Here is a 16909-nt window from a genome sequence, read left to right as displayed (position 1 = left end):
AATCGTTAACAGCAGGTTAAATGGGTCTCGCGTGTCTGGCTGGCCAAATGAGATGACAGAAAACCACTTTGTCATGCTTTTACATGTAGAGGTAAATTAATAAAACATTCTTCTGCAGATTTTTATCAGGCTATAAGTGTATATACGCTGCTCGATCGTTTCCGAGCTGCATCAAATTTTAATGTTTTCAGCAGCTCAAATGTGGCATTGATTATTTTCATATGGAGTTAGAAGAAAATGGGAAATTATTAATAAAATTGTTATTTAAAAGCACAAAATGAGACTTCGATTTGACTATATTAATTAGTAATTCGCTAATATTGTAAGTCGTTTTCAAATCTTAAATGATCCAAGAGTGCCAAGGTCAGACTACACTGCTTTATGCATGCCTGTCAGACAGCAAGTTTCGTTTAATGTGTTTTAAGCATCCGTTGCTAACAATATATTAACGTACGTCTGCGTCGCGTGACAGTAATTAATGACTCCTTGGAATATGAGCACGTAAAAACGGGTACGGGGAGACAGGAGGCGTTATATAGTGGGTATTACACCTTACATTTAGGTTGCAAATGGGGCAGAAGAAAAACATCTTTTTGTTTAGTCTTTGACACACTTGTCTTTGGTACTGCAGCGAACAGAAATAAAATTGGAACGAATGGTGAGTGGCTTGTTTGTAAGTTTGGTTTGATTTATATTGTGGGAGAGTTTTATGCTTCAGAAACTGTTGGTTATAACTGATGGGGTGTGAAAAGAGGATACGGCAACTTGTTGCTGGAAGAGTGATACAGTCGCCGATGTCGCATAGACCGGTAAGTATACATGGATCATGATGGATGTGTATATGTGGATTGCTGTCTCTCTGCCAAGACCAACGCTTATAATCCCTTATATATAGCCTCTTGCGAAATTCTCCACTGTTTGTCTCGGCGAGCCGAAATAAAGAATGTGACTAAATCGGAAGCTTTGTAGTAGCATGCCTAGTTTTAGTAGTTAACTTGAAAAAAATCGTCTGCCAGCAGTCCAGTAATACAAGTTCGTGGTACTTCAATATACTAGGATTGTGCACCAATCAAGCTGTCTGTCTTCTCTCATGGAAATTAAACGTCATTGCAGGGGAAAGGCTGTTCTGGCGGAAAGGGGATCAGGGTCTAGTGACAAAAAAATGGATTGATGGAATGAGATTGATTTGAACTGAAATCAATTGATCGAAGTGATGATGATGATGATTGATGTCTGCTGCTTCTCGTTGATAATCTGTACTTAAATCGACGTAGGTATTCATGTAGCACAGTACTTAAAGCAGCGTCTATTTTTCATTTGATAACAATTAATATATGGCGGCTGACCTATACTTATATCACATAAGTAATTTGTATAGAAAAAAATGTTGTTTGGTTGTTTTTTTTTTTGGCATACACCGAGAAACATATATGTTCTTCTTTGTTGTTTCAGGGAAGAGGACAAAGGTTCTTTCCGAAATTTTTCAACTAAAATTGAACTCTTACTATTTATAGTCTCGCGCTTGTTATCTCCCCTTGCCTCCATCTACTCGATCACACTTACAGCTGTTCTTGGAATTCACAAAACCTGCTTTTTCCATAGAGTGCTTTCTTTTCGGTCAACCATAGACGTTATACTTATACCGTCTATGGGTCAATTTAACATCGGAATTTTAGGCTTATCTACGTACTGTGCTCTGTGTTCCACTTAAGTTCTAGATCTTACCGTGACGACACGTACAGGTTTCATTCACTCAAGCCTCAGTTAAAGGATAAATGACATGTATATACATTCGACATATATAAGCATTTATGCAGACTACGTGTACTCACACATATGTATGTATTAGTTATTATTAATAACACACTATATATTCTATTAATCCATAATTCATAACACCTTATCTCGGACAACCTGTAGGAACTTAACTAATTACAAGCATCTACACAGAGTGATCGATGGGGAGGGGATATGAATCGAGTTGATGAGAGCAGCTATCTAAAGGGACCAGAACACCTTCATTGCGGTGTTGCGTGCCCTGATGTCTGGAACGATACGACCATGAATCCCCTGGAAGGCTCGCAGATGATTTTCTTTCAATTAACTCCTAGACTGAACCCTTGCAGCAAGCTATAGAAGGAGCAGCCTCCGGTTTAGCGAACGAGGACAATGGCTATATCAGCAGAGTATGCGAAGTGGTTAATACTGTTGCGTGGAAGGATGCCATTTTGCAAGTGCCAAATGTTTCGGTGTAAGTTAATTTTTTTCGCTTGCGCGGGCAGGTATATCGAAAGAGCAAGACGAGTGGTGAGCGGCTCTCATTCAGGTTATAAGACGTTCAGACAAAAGTCTAAATTTATTGAGACCCAAGATTTGTTTGAAGCGGAAGTTTGACTGTCAATTGTTCGCCGAGACTTTCAGCTGAGAACTTCGCAAGAGGCCGAGCGTTGGTCAGTTCGAGTACATGGTGACACAAAGCGGAAGTTTAACTCGGTGATCTCCCTTTGTAAACATGAAGGCGTTTTCCAGTCATTTTCGCTCTTAGTGTTAATAAATGCATTCTACCTGCCAAGACCCATATCTTTTGCTATAATGATTCCTTGGTATTTATTGAAAATGTATCTGCAACAGCACACCAAGTTTGCTGCAGGGATAGCAGCACTGATTTCAGCCACTCTCATCTTTTATAGGTGGGTGGCCCAGTTTCTAGTGTATGTGTTGATCACGGACTGATAAGCAGTACAAAATATATAAAGCGAATGCAAATAGCCGATCGATTCTGGTCTTTGTATTGTATTCTTTGTCAGAAAAATATTAAGCACATTTCTTGTCTTATTAAATAATTGTTTCATGTTTTGAGACATTCAGCATCTTAACTTAAAATAATGTGTCCAAATGGTCCAGCTGTCCGTAGGCATTAATTTCAAAGTTGAACGACAGTACGACGGAGTATAAAGTGCATGCAATGATACAATTAAGTATGGTCCATAAAATTATTCCCTCTCTCCAGAAAAATTAATGGTTATAATCTTGAAACATGTTTTTGGATTTTATCTAGAAGAATGATGGTAATTGTTCCGTACAGATATAATTGTGAGCAGCCACAATTAATGATCGTCACTTTCAGCAAAAATTTAGACTGCAACAAAGAAGACAATAGTTTTTTTAATTGGTTTATTATTTAAAATTAACGTAAATACATTGATGACTACCTTTATATGTTCCTGGCCTTTATCTTACATGCGGGTTTGTTTTTTATTGCTTTGATACAAAACAGAATTTAAACCCCACAAAAATGTTTTGTTTCACAACTATCTTAAATGTAGAGCTCCATTTTTAAATTGTGAAGTAAAAAAGAACTTAAGCATATGCTCTGTTTAACATCCTTGGTATTAATCATGAACATTATTTGGTTAGGTTTAAAAGGTTAACCCCACATACCACTTGTGGTAACCTAATTTGAACCCCAGAAGCCATGCTGTCCATTTACTGTTCAGAGACAACCAATTCAGAGCCTGAGTAGTGATTCAGGAGATTAAACCTAATGTTTACCTCTAAAACCCTATAATGATGATATAAATTCTTATGTAGTGTTATTTTTGTTATACATCATCTCCTTACTCTTTCCTGTCATCAAAACAACAACATATGGGCACAGGAGTTTTGGTTATCGTGCAGAAAAACAATGCAACTCTCTCCCTTTCCATATCCACCACCTACCCACTATGGAATCCTTTAAACGTGCACTGAAAATGCACCTCTTCCATAAACATTACTTCTACCACCCTTTCCCATAATGCTAATCCTTTTTCACACCCTTTTGCAACATCATGTTACTCTCAGCTCTTGTTCTTGTTATTTGGTTCCTCTTTGTATTTTCTGTATTTGATTTTATTCTTCGTTTAGTATGGTTGTTTATTCTTTTATAATTTATATGTTATTTGTTTTCCTGTCTCTCATATGGTGTCCATGTTTTGTTATTGCTCTTAAGTGCAAAGAGCATGTTCCTTAGGAGTGTGAGTATGTGCTTTACGAATTTTGCATTTATTATTAGTATATTCAAATTTTATAATGAGGGTGATAAAATGTCATTTAAATCATTAACAGAATTATGTGATAATGTCTTATATTTGAAACATTTTCATTTGTTATAATGAGTAAAATTTTATGAGGTATGGTTAACTTCTTTGAGAAAGAAACATCATTCACACTAGCCTCTTGACTGCCTTTATTTAATACATTTGCAGCCATAAGTTTTTGCTTTTGTTTAGGCTGTAATGTCTGACACTGAGCTTGCCAAAAATGTTTGTATCCTATAAATAACATATCACAAACATCTAAAACACAGCAAGAAAGATTGAACCAAAATATTTTTGTGATATATATCATTCTTTCTGAAGCCTACAGGTGCAAGAGTTTAGTGTAGCAGCTATTGTTAGTAAGAATATTACTGTACTTGTACAAGTGCAGTTTTAAAATAATATGCATTAGACATTACAAAAGTTGTGCTACCAACGCTAGTATTAAAGTATGCATATACTTGATACACATATTACAGGATTATAATAAACACTTGATGATGAATTCTTTGCATACCAGAAGAAATGGGATTACAAATTATATCAGTTGTCATTAGATTTATTTTGGTTTGTCTTTGGCATGTTGCAGTCATTTGCATGTGCTTCTGGCAGCTTGGTGCTTTGTGATGGGTATCATCGTTTCATACAGTTTCTTCAGGTTTGAAATGCCAAATTTATAGAGTTATACTTTTTTGTCCTGTATACATGTTTTAAACTACACTGTTTAATAGAGGTTCAGATCTGGTGCTGTTGATTCTTTGTTTGGCTGACTTTCTCTCTTCTGAACGCCTGAAGGAACAACTCAGACAAAGATATACAAAACTAAACAAAGAGGTAAAGAGGATGGCAAGAACCGACAAAAGAGACCATATAGAGAAACTGGCAGATGAAGCAGAAAATGCTGCAAGTAAAAATGACCTGAAGACACTGTACAAGATAAACAAACAGCTAAACAACGGGTTTAAGAACAGTGATGTGCCAGTGAAAGACATGAACGGTAATGTCATCGAGGGAGAGGCAGGAAAACTACAGCGCTGGAGGGAACATTTTGAGTCGGTTCTGAACAGACCAGATCCCCCTCAGCTTGCAGACATCCAGCCAGCAGCTATAGACCTTGACATCTGCACAGACCCACCAAGCCTGAAAGAAGTGACAGCAGCAGTCAAGACAATGAAGAGCGGCAAAGCACCAGGGGCAGATGGAATAACAGCAGAGATGTTGAAAGCAGATATAAATGTGACAGCTCCCAAGCTGACTGAAATCTTCAGGCAAATTTGGGAATCAGGGCAGGTCCCTGTTGCGTGGAAGACAGGGCTCATCTTCAAGTTACCCAAGAAAGGAGATCTTGGAGACTGCAATAATTGGAGGGCATAACACTTCTTTCCCTCACCAGCAAGGTCTTCAGCAAGATTGTTTTGTCAAGACTGACGGCAACTCTTGAGAAAGACCTCCGACCACAGCAAGCAGGATTTCGCCCTGGGCGATCCTGCTCCGAACACATCTTCATTCTGCGACAGATTCTGGAGCAGAGCAACGAATGGAACACACCGCTGTACATCAATTTCATCGACCTGGAGAAGGCTTTTGACAGCATCCACCGCGAGTCCTTATGGAAGATCCTGAGGCATTACGGAGTCCCTGCAAATCTTGTTCAGGTCATTGCAATGCTGTACAGCGATTTCAAATCCCAGGTTGTCTGTGACACGGAGCTCACAGACCCCTTCAACGTCAGTACCGGGGTGAAGCAGGGCTGCATTCTGTCGCCGTTCCTCTTCATCCTGGCCATGGACTGGATCATGAAGACTTCCACCGACAGTGAGAGGAGAGGGATCAGATGGACCATGACTATGACAGCAACAACAGCGCTGGAAGACTTGGACTTTGCTGATGACATTGCCCTGCTGTCACACCGCCACCAAGACATGCAGGAAAAAACAAAGGCCTTCTCAGAAACAGCTGGAAACCTTGGCTTGAAGGTCAGCACAAAGAAAACGAAAAGTATGAGAGTGAACGCCAGAGTCCAAGACAGCATCAAACTAAATGGAGAAGAGATTGAGGAAGTTGACAGTTTCACATATCTTGGGTCCAAAATGTCAAACACCGGGGATGCGGAGGTGGAGATTCGAGCCCGACTGGCGAAAGCCAGCCAGGCCTTCGCCTCACTCAGGAGCACATGGAAGGCAAAAAACATCAGCCAGAAGATCAAGCTGAGAATCTTCAAGTCAAATGTGATCAGCACCCTCCTTTACGGATCAGAATCTTGGAAGATGACCAAAACCATCAGTAACAAGCTTGACGTCTTCCAAAACAGATGCCTCAGGCGCATACTTAACATCTTTTGGCCAAACACCATCACCAACGAAGAACTCCACCGAAGAACTGAAACCGAGTCCATCACCACGCAGGTTCAACGAAGGCTTTGGCGATGGATTGGACATGTGTTCCGCCAGCAGACAGCAGACCTCTCCAGAGTCGCCCTACGATGGACTCCAGACGGCCGAAGAAAACGAGGCCGCCCAAAGGAAACTTGGAGGCGAACAGTGGAAAGGGAGATGAAGGGAAAGGGCTGGACATGGGGTCACCTAGAGCGGGTTTCAGCCGATCGACATCGGTGGCGGACTCTGGTTGAGGCCTTATGTGCAACCTGATGCACGAAGAGGAATAGATAGATAGATAGTTTAATAGAGGTACAAGTCGAAATTATATCTTATGCAGGAAGTAATTGAACATTTCAAAAAATAAATCAGTATAAATCTCTGAGTTTTATTGCACGTCTAAAGTATATTAAATTGTTTTATTATTTGCCACTTCAGCCATGACACAGTTTTACCAAGCCTTCTGAAGTATTCAAGAAGCAGAAAGGTATATTTTATGCATGAATATTTGAATTGATGATGTTTGTGTGTGAGTGTGTGTGTCTGTTAAGTAACGTAAATTGTTTAAAATAAAGCACGCCAATGTTAATCAAGTCTGAAGTCTATGTATATAAAAAAGAGAAACGAAGGTGAAGCAGAAACTATAGTAGTTCTTCTGGTTTATAGAAAATCAAAATCTTTGAATGATATAACAAACAAACAAATGCAGCATATGTTTGTGTGTGTACATGTATGCATAAAAGGAAAGAGAAGAGAAGAGAGCGAATATTGCACCAGCACTGTAAAATTTTCACATAGGTTGATTTTGGTTGTATTGCTTCTGACAATTAATGACTATATTCTTATAGTCATTAATTGTTACCACCTGTTGTTGCAGAAAAGAAATCTTGATGATGAGCTAAGTCTTATGAAGACAGTTTGCAGAGTTTGTGGACAAAAGAAGTGTCCAAGACATAGGTATTGTACTTTTTATATTTAGTCAGGAATAATTTTCTCTTCTCATAATGAATATCTTAACACATTTTACCAATATGTTATATAAAAATGTTTTAAACTTTGATATTTAGTAATGGTATGTTAATATTATTACAAGTGTGTGTGGAAATTCATGCACACACATCTATTCATGCACACACATACCTTCACTTCCATTTTAGTATTTGATCCTTCTTTAGAAAATTTTAATTTTTTTAAGAGTAATTTTCTTCTCTAGAATGATCAACCATATTGCATTTTTAAACTAAGATAAAACAAAATGTTGATAGCAGGAACGGATGTGCAGCCATCAATCATTTTCCAGAGCAGGCCAGTTTTAAAGTTAATATAATTCCACATATTTCCCCTTATTTGCTTAAAAATTTCACCACAAGTCTGTAAACTGTTAATCATTTTATAGGACACATCCTAGTTTTAAAGTTTAAAGAAGTTTCTTTTGCACAAATAAGCTATCATAAATGAGTACATGACTCCATAGACTCATAGAGGGTTGGGGAAGGTAAAGCAGTGATGGAGAGGAGATGGGCACTGCCCTCTCCTAAAGCTGACCCCGGAAAAAGTGAGGTCTCTAACATTTCTCTCCCCATCGACCTGAAAGGTTAGGGGACAACCTTTACCTTTTTCACTTTTTAATGCTGTAAAGTTGTATAAAATTAAAATACTATATAGCAAAAAAATTGTGCCACACTGATGGGATGGATGTAAAATGTGTAAACATTAGCTAATAGCATCAATAAGTCTGATACAAAGATTAATAGGTTTGCAAATTTAGGATACTGTGATTAGACTAATGATGAAGACAGATGACTATCAATAAAAGAGGAAAAAAATGTATATTTGATTTAATCTTTGCTTTTTGTGATTAACAAAGTATTAAGATTGTATTCTGTTGTGTATTAGATATATATATTAGAAAAAGCAGAGAAAATGTATTCATTTCAGTGGGCCCTTTGTTTCAATTAAGGAGCTCCTTTTCCCTTTGAGAAGACCCCTGGGCTCCTCTTTTTAAAATCCTAGAATAACTCTTGTAGTCTCTAGTCTTAGTGTTAATATAGTGTTTGTGGATCTTTGCATTGAAACAGTGTGCTTTGCATTGGATTGTGTGTGACTCAAAAGATGTTTGTGTTTTCAATATAAATAAAAATTTACCAATACAAATGTGATTACTTTTTGTCTAGTTGTATTGTCAGTAAGTACAGAAACTGCAAGCAACCAGTGCCAGGCTGCTTGGTTGCTCTCTTTGATATCGGTATCTCTTGAACAAAGTGCTATATTTCAAAAATTCATTTTAATCTTTACTTGCAAACAATTCTGAATGGGTTTGATTTTCATGCCAAATAAAAATATAGTTTTGTGTTTAAAGTATATTGCAAGATCAAACATAATTTAACCAATCTAAGACATTATTCAGTAGGGAAATCAGGGATCATTACAATAGCATGCTAAAACAATTCTTTCAGAATAAAGAACACAGAATTTTTGAAAGTGATGAAATAGCTCAAAAGTTACTGCCATTTGAGTGAGGTGACCATAATCTTTCAGACTGTAGTCTGAAAGTTTGTCATCTGCTGCTGTGTGCTGTAGGAAAGCTTGGTGCTGGGAAACACATGCTGCTGGAATTGAACAAAGAATTTCTTGTCTATGCACTTCTGTGTTCTTAGCCAGGTCTTTGATGATTATTATTTGCCCATTGAATTGATGTTTTCTTTGGTTTCTGTGTTTTTTAAAGTAAATTTTTGTTTATTTTTATATAATTAGACCAGAGCTGAACATCCTTGCATTTCAACCATGGACCAATTTGGAGGTTCCTCAGCGTGTGGATGAGGCAGTGGAAGAGGTGCAGTAGGTCAAACTATTGTGTGAAATCTCTTATGATTGTTTGTGTTCACAGATGTTCTCTGTTCTCAGTAATTTTTTTTAATAAGCTTTGTAAAGTATAAACAGTATAAATAATATTTCACATTTTCCTTGTGTGGGAACATTTTGCATTAAGAAGTAACAGAATTTGCAAAAGTAACAAACATAATGTGACACATCTCAATTTATGTATTTTTCAGTTTCTTAACATCATCTTTAAAGAGTTTGTCTACATCTGGTATAAGTAAGTATGTTACAAACAGCAGATGCACTATGCATGTAATGATGTTTCTAAAATAATCTTTGTTCACTGGGGACATAGCATAAAATGTGTTGGGATCTTCATTCTGTGCTTGTATCTATGAGTCCTAAATTATCACATTGTCTTATATAAGCCAGCTGTGCCTAAAATTATGATTTTTACTTAATTCTTATTTCTCTATGTGAGTACAGATTTTAAATAGATACACTAACTTACCTTAAGCATGAAGCATGAAAGGCTTTTCGTTGCATCTTTCTAATACCCTTAATATTCCTACACTTTCAGAGATTTTCAGTCTTGAATGTATTTCACTTCTGAATAATCACAAATACCCACACATAGGCAGGCAGAGAGATAGAGAAAGAAAAACAAGGTGTTTTCTTTTGTCTTGTATTGTGATTCTAGAGACTTGAGCCAGGATGAAGAATTTGTGGATGAACTGAGAACAAATATGCGATTTCTGGCATCAGTACTTCTACGCCGCATGAAAAAGGTTGCTTTGCAGTTTTCAAGCATAATCATATCTAATTTTATTGCTTAAAAGCATAGTTAATGTTCAACATAATAAAGTGTGGTTTATGATCACTAAGGTTCCATAACTTTATCAAATGATATATGCATAAAATTTAAATTCCAAAGCAGTGGCTATTTTTGAATTTTTCTTTGTCATGACACAAAGTGCTGAGCAGGTTTATTCTCTTGATTAATGTATCATTGGTTAATTTTGAGATAGCTTCCTTAAAGCACATTGTTTAACAGGTTTGTTTGGGTTTATAGATTGATATACCAAGCCTGGTGACACAAAAGCTGTGTAAAGCTGCTATCTATCATATTGATGCAGTCATTCAAGCCAGCAGAGATGGTAAGTATTTTAAATGTTATTCTTAAAAAAAAAGACAGATACATGATTTTGTGAAGTCATAACTAGCAGAGAATTTTGATTTTCCTGTTTTTAATAATAATATAGAATTTGTAATGCACATTTTCCTATGTGGATGTGCTGCACACAAATGAACTGACAGCCAACCATATAAAAAACAAAAGTTAACGAGTAGATCATACTTTAATCCTTGTAGCTCCTCGAGGGGCATAGATCCACAACAAGATGATACCTTGGCAAACATGAACTAAATGGATAGGTAAAAATGAACAAGGAGTGAGCAGAAGAGTGCAATTGGATAATGCAAGATATTTATTATTATTTATTATCTTTATTTGTATTGTTCTTGATTGGTGTATTTAGTTCAGTGTTACTGGCCTAGTAATGTATTGAATGGGTAGAATGCTATATAAAATTAAAGTTATTCGTAAATGAAGGACAGTTTTAATAACAACATTTAGAATAATTCTTATTCTTCTGTTACTCTGGGTTCTAACTAGAAGTAACTGTGCACACACCACACAAACACACACAGACTAACTTTTAGAAGAAACTAGATAATTAGCTCAGGGTCAACATAAATCAACATAAAAAGAAGAGTGATGTCCCCTGGCCAACTGGCTGGAAGGGGAAGAGCTCTGTCGTCTTTTTTTGTTTTATCTAACATCCTCCTGGTGTTGGACTTGTGCTTATGTATAATTTTTGATGGGCCTGCCATCGTGTGTGTAGAGTGTAGTGCCTCTTTGCTTTGATGACTGCAATTCGTCGTAATTCTTTGTCCACCTTCAGCCTTGGCGATCGGCGGCGCGGTTCAGTGAGCTTCATGTCCGTTGGATCGGTGAACTTTTTGTGTGTGCTGGGGTCATTCGTCGTTCAATAGGACTGATGTCGTCTGTTGGATGTAATATGTGCAGCTATGTTTGCTATAGAATGCATTCCAGCTTATCTGACATGTTTGATCTTTGGCCTGCGGACTGTGCTTGTATTGCATGTAGACGCTGACCTTTGGCTGGAGGACCGTCATTTAGTTCTGACGTCACTTTATTTTACGTCATTTTGTCATGTGTCACTTTCTCTCCTTTATGAGAGTGTCCGGGGTGTCTATGTAGAGGAAGCACCTTTGACTTTCCGGCTCAGCAGTGTCCCTTGGGACAGGCGGGAGCACACTGGTCCTCCACATGGCAATCAACTCTCAACAGCTGGCTCCAGGTCCTTAACCTGGCTACAACCCCGGTAACGCTTCTGCTGGCGGGCCAAACGCTGTGAGGGCTGACGTGTTCTTATGCACGTCAATACAAATACTTGGAGAGGAGATGGGCGCCACCAAAGTTCGCCAAAGCCCACTGAAAGGACTTATGGTAGCAAAACAGAATAGAAGCAACATGCCGGATTCGGTCGAGGCCCGGATCACCAACGACCGCGCACCCCTCTGTGGTCTCCAGGGAGGGGGCGACAAGTGTGATACTGGAACCAAGTCTACACCCAAGTCTACAATCAAGCTGCCTACACAAGGGACTACTATCGAACATGGAATGTTCGCACAACTCTTTCAATGCGGCAAAGTGAAAGAACTCACACACGAGTACAGCGTTACCGCTGGGACATAGTGGACTGCAGAAGTCCGATGGACTGGTTTCGGGGAGTCAACTACAGATGAAGGCCACAAGCTCTGGTTCAGCGGAGACGAAATCAAGCATGAACGTGGTGTCGCTTTCATTGTCAGGAAGGAGGTGGCTGGAAACTGTCATCAGCTGCACTCCAGTCTCTAGCAGACTTATCTCCATCCGAATCTCTGCTCGACCGCACAACATCACCATTATACAAGTGTACGCCCCAACATCAGAACACGAAGATGAAGAGGTTGAGGAATTCTACGAGGAGCTGGACAACATCATCAAGAAAACTCCGAAGAAAGACATCTTGCTTGTCCTTGGCGACTGGAATGCTACGATCGGCCCGACGCTTACCAACAATGGGCAGAACAGTCGGCAAGTTTGCCTAGGCAACACCAACGCAAGAGGCCTACGGCTACTAGAATTCGCTCAGAGTCACCGTCTCACCATTGCCAATACCCTCCACCCGCACAAGAAGTCAAGAACTGTAACGTGGCATTCGTCGGGAGGTCTGGTCCATAACCAGATTGACTTCATCTTGCTGCCTCAGCGTTTCAAATCAAGCATCAACAAAGCACAAACGAGGTCCTTTCCTGGCGCTGACATAGGCAGCGACCAACCTCGTCCTCACTAGCCTCAAGTTGAAACTGAAGTTGAGACGTGACAACAATAAGAGCCCTCGCATCCGATTCAACATTGAGAAGCTCAAAATCCGGACACAGAGAGGATCTTCCAGGCCAGGTGGGGGCAAATTTGCAGCCCTGGCTACTATAAGACTGCGACATAGACGCCCTTGCTGGAAGTATCAAAGAGGTGCTACTCTCTACTGCAGACGAAGTGCTGGGGAAGCAGAGGAAGCGCAAACAACCCTGGTGACAGACGACATCCTTGATCTTTGCGACGAAAGGAGAGCCTTGAAGAGAGGGAGAGGTCGAGACCCGACGTCAGCAGACAAGTACAGACTTGTCAACCAGCAGATCAGAACAAGGATGAAGGAGGCAAAAGAAGATTGGATCGAAGACCAGTGTTGCAGCGTGGAAATAGGCATGGCAAGCGGAGACAGCAAGAAGGCATATGAAACACTGAAGGCCCTCACCAAGACTCAGCAGCGACCAGCCACAGTCATCGAAGACAGCGCCGGACAGCTCCTTACGGAAAACGCTGCTGTACTACGTCGTTGGACTGAATATTGCCAAGACTGTACAACTACAAGATCGAGCCAGACACCAGCATTCTCCAGCATCACCAGACTGGGACAAGAGAGGCTGAAGACCTGCCAGTCCTCACTGATGAGGTGAGAGAAGCTATGCACAGTCTGAAGGGAGGAAAGTCGCCTGGTGTGGACAACGTACCTGCTGAGCTGCTGAAGCATGGAGGAACGCAACAACCAAGGCCTTCACCACACTGTGTCAAAAGATATGGGAAGAAAAGAAATGGCCAAAAGAATGGGCTCAGTCTATCATCATCCCACTCCCTAAGAAAGGGAACCTGAGGCAGTGCCAGAACTACAGAACCATCAGTCTGATAAGTCACCCAAGCAAAGTAATGCTCAGAATCATCCTCAAACCGCTTAAAACCTATTGCAGAGGAACTGCTGGCAGAAGAACAGCTGGCTTCAGGGCTGGAAGAAGCACGGTAGAACAGATCTTTTAACTGCCGTGTTATGATAGAAAAAACACCTGGAGCATCAACGTCAACTATACCATAACTTCATCGATTTCAAAAAAGCTTTTGATCGTGTCTGGCACGATGGACTCTGGCAGGTCATGAGAATCATTCAACATAGAGGAGGGACTGATCCAGATGGTAGCAGCACTCTACAAAGAACGCCTCCAGCGCGGTACTACTCAACAACCAACTAGGCGAGTTCTTCGCGATGACGATCGGGGTCCGTCAAGGGTGCCTACTCTCTCCCATCCTTTTTAACATCTTCCTTGAAAAAATCATGCAAGACACCTCCACAACCACCTTACCTCAATCTCCATTGGTGGCAGACCCCTGTGCAACCTCCGCTTTGCAGATGACATTGACCTCATGGCAGCAGTAACAACGAACTTCAGGATTTGACGGACAGACTCTCCAGGCGAGCGGGGGCCTATGGCATGGAAATAAGCTCAGAAAAAAGCAAAGTAATGATTATTTCCACCACCGACAGCAGCAGCAACATCGTCATGAACGGCCAGAAACTGGAGGAGGTCAACAGCTTCAAGTATTTGGGTGCCACCCTGACTAGAGATGGTTGCTGTACAGCAGAGATCCGTATCAGGATTGGTATGGCAACATCCGCAATGTCCAGACTGGATAGGATCTGGCGAAGCAACTCAATCAGCTTCAGTACAAGCACAGGCTGTACAAGTCCCTCGTAGTGTCAATCCTACTCTACGGCTGCGAGACTTGACGCTGCTTGCCGCAACGGAAAAGAAGCTCCAGGCCTTTGAGAACAAGTGCTTGAGAAAGCTGCTCCGCATCTCGTACCGCGAACACAAGACAACGCATACGTACGGAGCACCGTAACCTCCCTCGTGGGCCCACATGAGCCCCTTCTGGCAACAGTGAAGCGCGCAAGCTCGCCTGGTTCGGACACGTCACCCGCCACAACACCCTGTCCAAGACGATCCTACAAGGAACCTCGAAGGAGCCGTCGTCGTGGTCGTCCGAGGAAAAGCTGGGTCACCAACATTAAAGAATGGACCGAACGCGAGATGCCAGACCTGCTCGCATCTGCTCAAGACAGGACCGGGTGGAAAATTCTGTCTGTTGCTGCTGCCGGACGGTCCCCCCTACGCCCGGACCGGGCATGGGACTGACCTGACCTGACCAACATAAATCATACTAGGCATTTGACAAGGAAGACTCATTTGTATGGTTAACACAAAACGTTAGTTACCTGTTTACTGTCCTTTATTTTGACATTTACAGATACACAGAGATTACAGATGGCATTTATGTTTTTGACATAGTCTTCCATCTTCCTAGTCAGTGAAATCAAAATTAGTGGTGAAACTTAGATGTGCAATCAAGAATGGTTATGAAATTTTATGTAATCTGAAGATACAAATGATATTCACTGTTATTAAGTGTAGATAGTAAAAGCCAAGTAATAAAATTAGTGGTTTTCAGTTGCTGAAGGGGAAGCTTGTTTCCCTATTCCTTCCTCATCTATCATTCTGCTTAAAGCTGTACCACAGGATAGTGATCTGCAGCAGGCTGCTCTTGACTACATGGGCTCGCATGTACACTGTGCCATGTGGAGCCGCAAAGCTGAGCTGGAATATCTCCGACGACTCACAGAAAGTCTTTTCCCTTACATCTTACACCGCCAGGCTCTCAACTCCAAGTAATGTTTCATTGATCAAGCAATTACGTAGGCATGAAACTTTCATTAGCTGAAAGTATTAATAAACTTTCAAAATCTACAACTTTCAGCTTGTAATCAAAATGCCATTTTGTTTATTAAGATAAGAGCAAATTATTTTCATGCATGGTCATACATGTTCTAGTCAACCTTATAGGGCAGAACTAGCATTTTAAAGTTTTTAAACAGAATATTTTTTATTTTCTGTGAAAATTGCTTGTTCTTTTTCGCAGATGTACTTGTGCTGTATTGCGTGAGATTATTGCAGGGTCTGCATTACTACCTGCTATGGATGCCATTGCCAACTCTGTGAGCATGAAACATCTTCACTTCTTAATACTTTTGCACCACACAAAAGCAAACAAACAGAAAAAGGGAAAAATAGTAATCACTTATTATAATTATATAATTATAAAAATAAACATATTGTAATTATTATATTGCTGTCAAGTAACATTGTCTGAAGTTTCCTAACAAGAGAATAAAAGATGTGGAAATCTAATGGGATTGTTTTATATTTTGCAGGACATGCTGAACAATTTGTTGCTGATATTTTTAGATGACACTCCTGTAAGTTGCTAATACAAGCTATTCTGATCAAGATTACTGGCAAAATATCTTCTAGTTTATATGGAAGAGATTTGATTATTGCATGGAGAGTTTGGTTAAAAATTAATATTATGCATAGAGAAATTGCAGCTTTTTTTTCTTCCAAATAAGATATCATACTGCTGACATCAGTCTTGGTCTGACAGCTCTACACTGTGCTTTGTCCATTTGTTTTATCTGTTGAGGAAGTAAATGCATATTTGTAAGATATTCTTTTTTTAGAAAAGGAGGCCAGATTATGTGGGATAGACTTGTTTACTGTGCAGAGAGTGACACATTCCTTTGGTTAAAAATTGAACAGTTTTGTGCATGAATAAACTACTTTTTACTTTTTAAAAATTTTTGCTAAGTAACAACTTGTATTATTGTCATCACATGAGACAGATCTTGAAATGAGCTATATTCAGAGTTTAGACTTTATTCAGATATCTTTTATTTTCAACTGATTGAAGGTCACAATATCAGAATTAATTTTACAAGAAACTTTTATTTTTAATGAGTGCTCATTTAGGTAGAGGTGCCATAATTTTATAGAGAGTGCAAAAATGTTAGTATCACTAAAATAATTATTCTCAGGATTAGTAGGAGTGATAATTTTGCACAGATGGCTTAAGAATACTGACAAAATATATTCTCATTCCCTCACATTAATATCTGCATTAATAAGTTTGCCTTTTTTCACCCAGCCTCCACCTCCAAAAGAACCACCATCACCAAGGGTCCAGTTTCTTGCCCACTTTGCAATACCCCAGGCTACAAATCAGTCTGTGAGTATTTGTTCTTATTTCCTAGTCTATTACCATTTTCTTCACGTGTGTTTATGCGTCTGTGTGTGCATGCACATGAATAATGAGTATGTTAAGCCTATCTTATGTCAAGGATA

General features: G+C 39.7%; 1 protein-coding gene across 5 annotated transcripts in view; it reads left to right on the top strand.

Moving 5' to 3' along the window:
* Window positions 1-571: 571 nt before the first annotated feature.
* The window catches only part of LOC112572934 (sorting nexin-14-like), a 33644-nt gene continuing 17306 nt past the window's right edge, over window positions 572-16909 (top strand). The window contains exons 1-12 of one of the 5 annotated variants that reach the window (XM_025252959.1): window positions 572-658; window positions 4669-4737; window positions 6893-6941; window positions 7332-7411; window positions 9209-9287; window positions 9508-9551; window positions 9975-10062; window positions 10347-10431; window positions 15240-15399; window positions 15651-15726; window positions 15943-15987; window positions 16713-16793. In XM_025252959.1, the coding sequence (XP_025108744.1) occupies window positions 4706-4737; window positions 6893-6941; window positions 7332-7411; window positions 9209-9287; window positions 9508-9551; window positions 9975-10062; window positions 10347-10431; window positions 15240-15399; window positions 15651-15726; window positions 15943-15987; window positions 16713-16793 (819 nt within the window). In that variant the 5' untranslated portion in view covers window positions 572-658; window positions 4669-4705. Of the gene's footprint in view, window positions 659-763; window positions 810-2112; window positions 2252-2472; window positions 2691-4668; window positions 4738-6892; window positions 6942-7331; window positions 7412-9208; window positions 9288-9507; window positions 9552-9974; window positions 10063-10346; window positions 10432-15239; window positions 15400-15650; window positions 15727-15942; window positions 15988-16712; window positions 16794-16909 lie in introns of those variants that run through there. The other 4 variants (XM_025252951.1, XM_025252968.1, XM_025252937.1 and 1 more) reach the window with 4 other exon arrangements.

This window comes from Pomacea canaliculata, linkage group LG1, assembly GCF_003073045.1.
Source record: "Pomacea canaliculata isolate SZHN2017 linkage group LG1, ASM307304v1, whole genome shotgun sequence".
Taxonomy (NCBI): Eukaryota; Metazoa; Mollusca; class Gastropoda; order Architaenioglossa; family Ampullariidae; genus Pomacea; species Pomacea canaliculata.
Note: the sequence above shows the minus strand (reverse complement) of the source record. Positions and strands in the feature narration are given on the sequence as shown.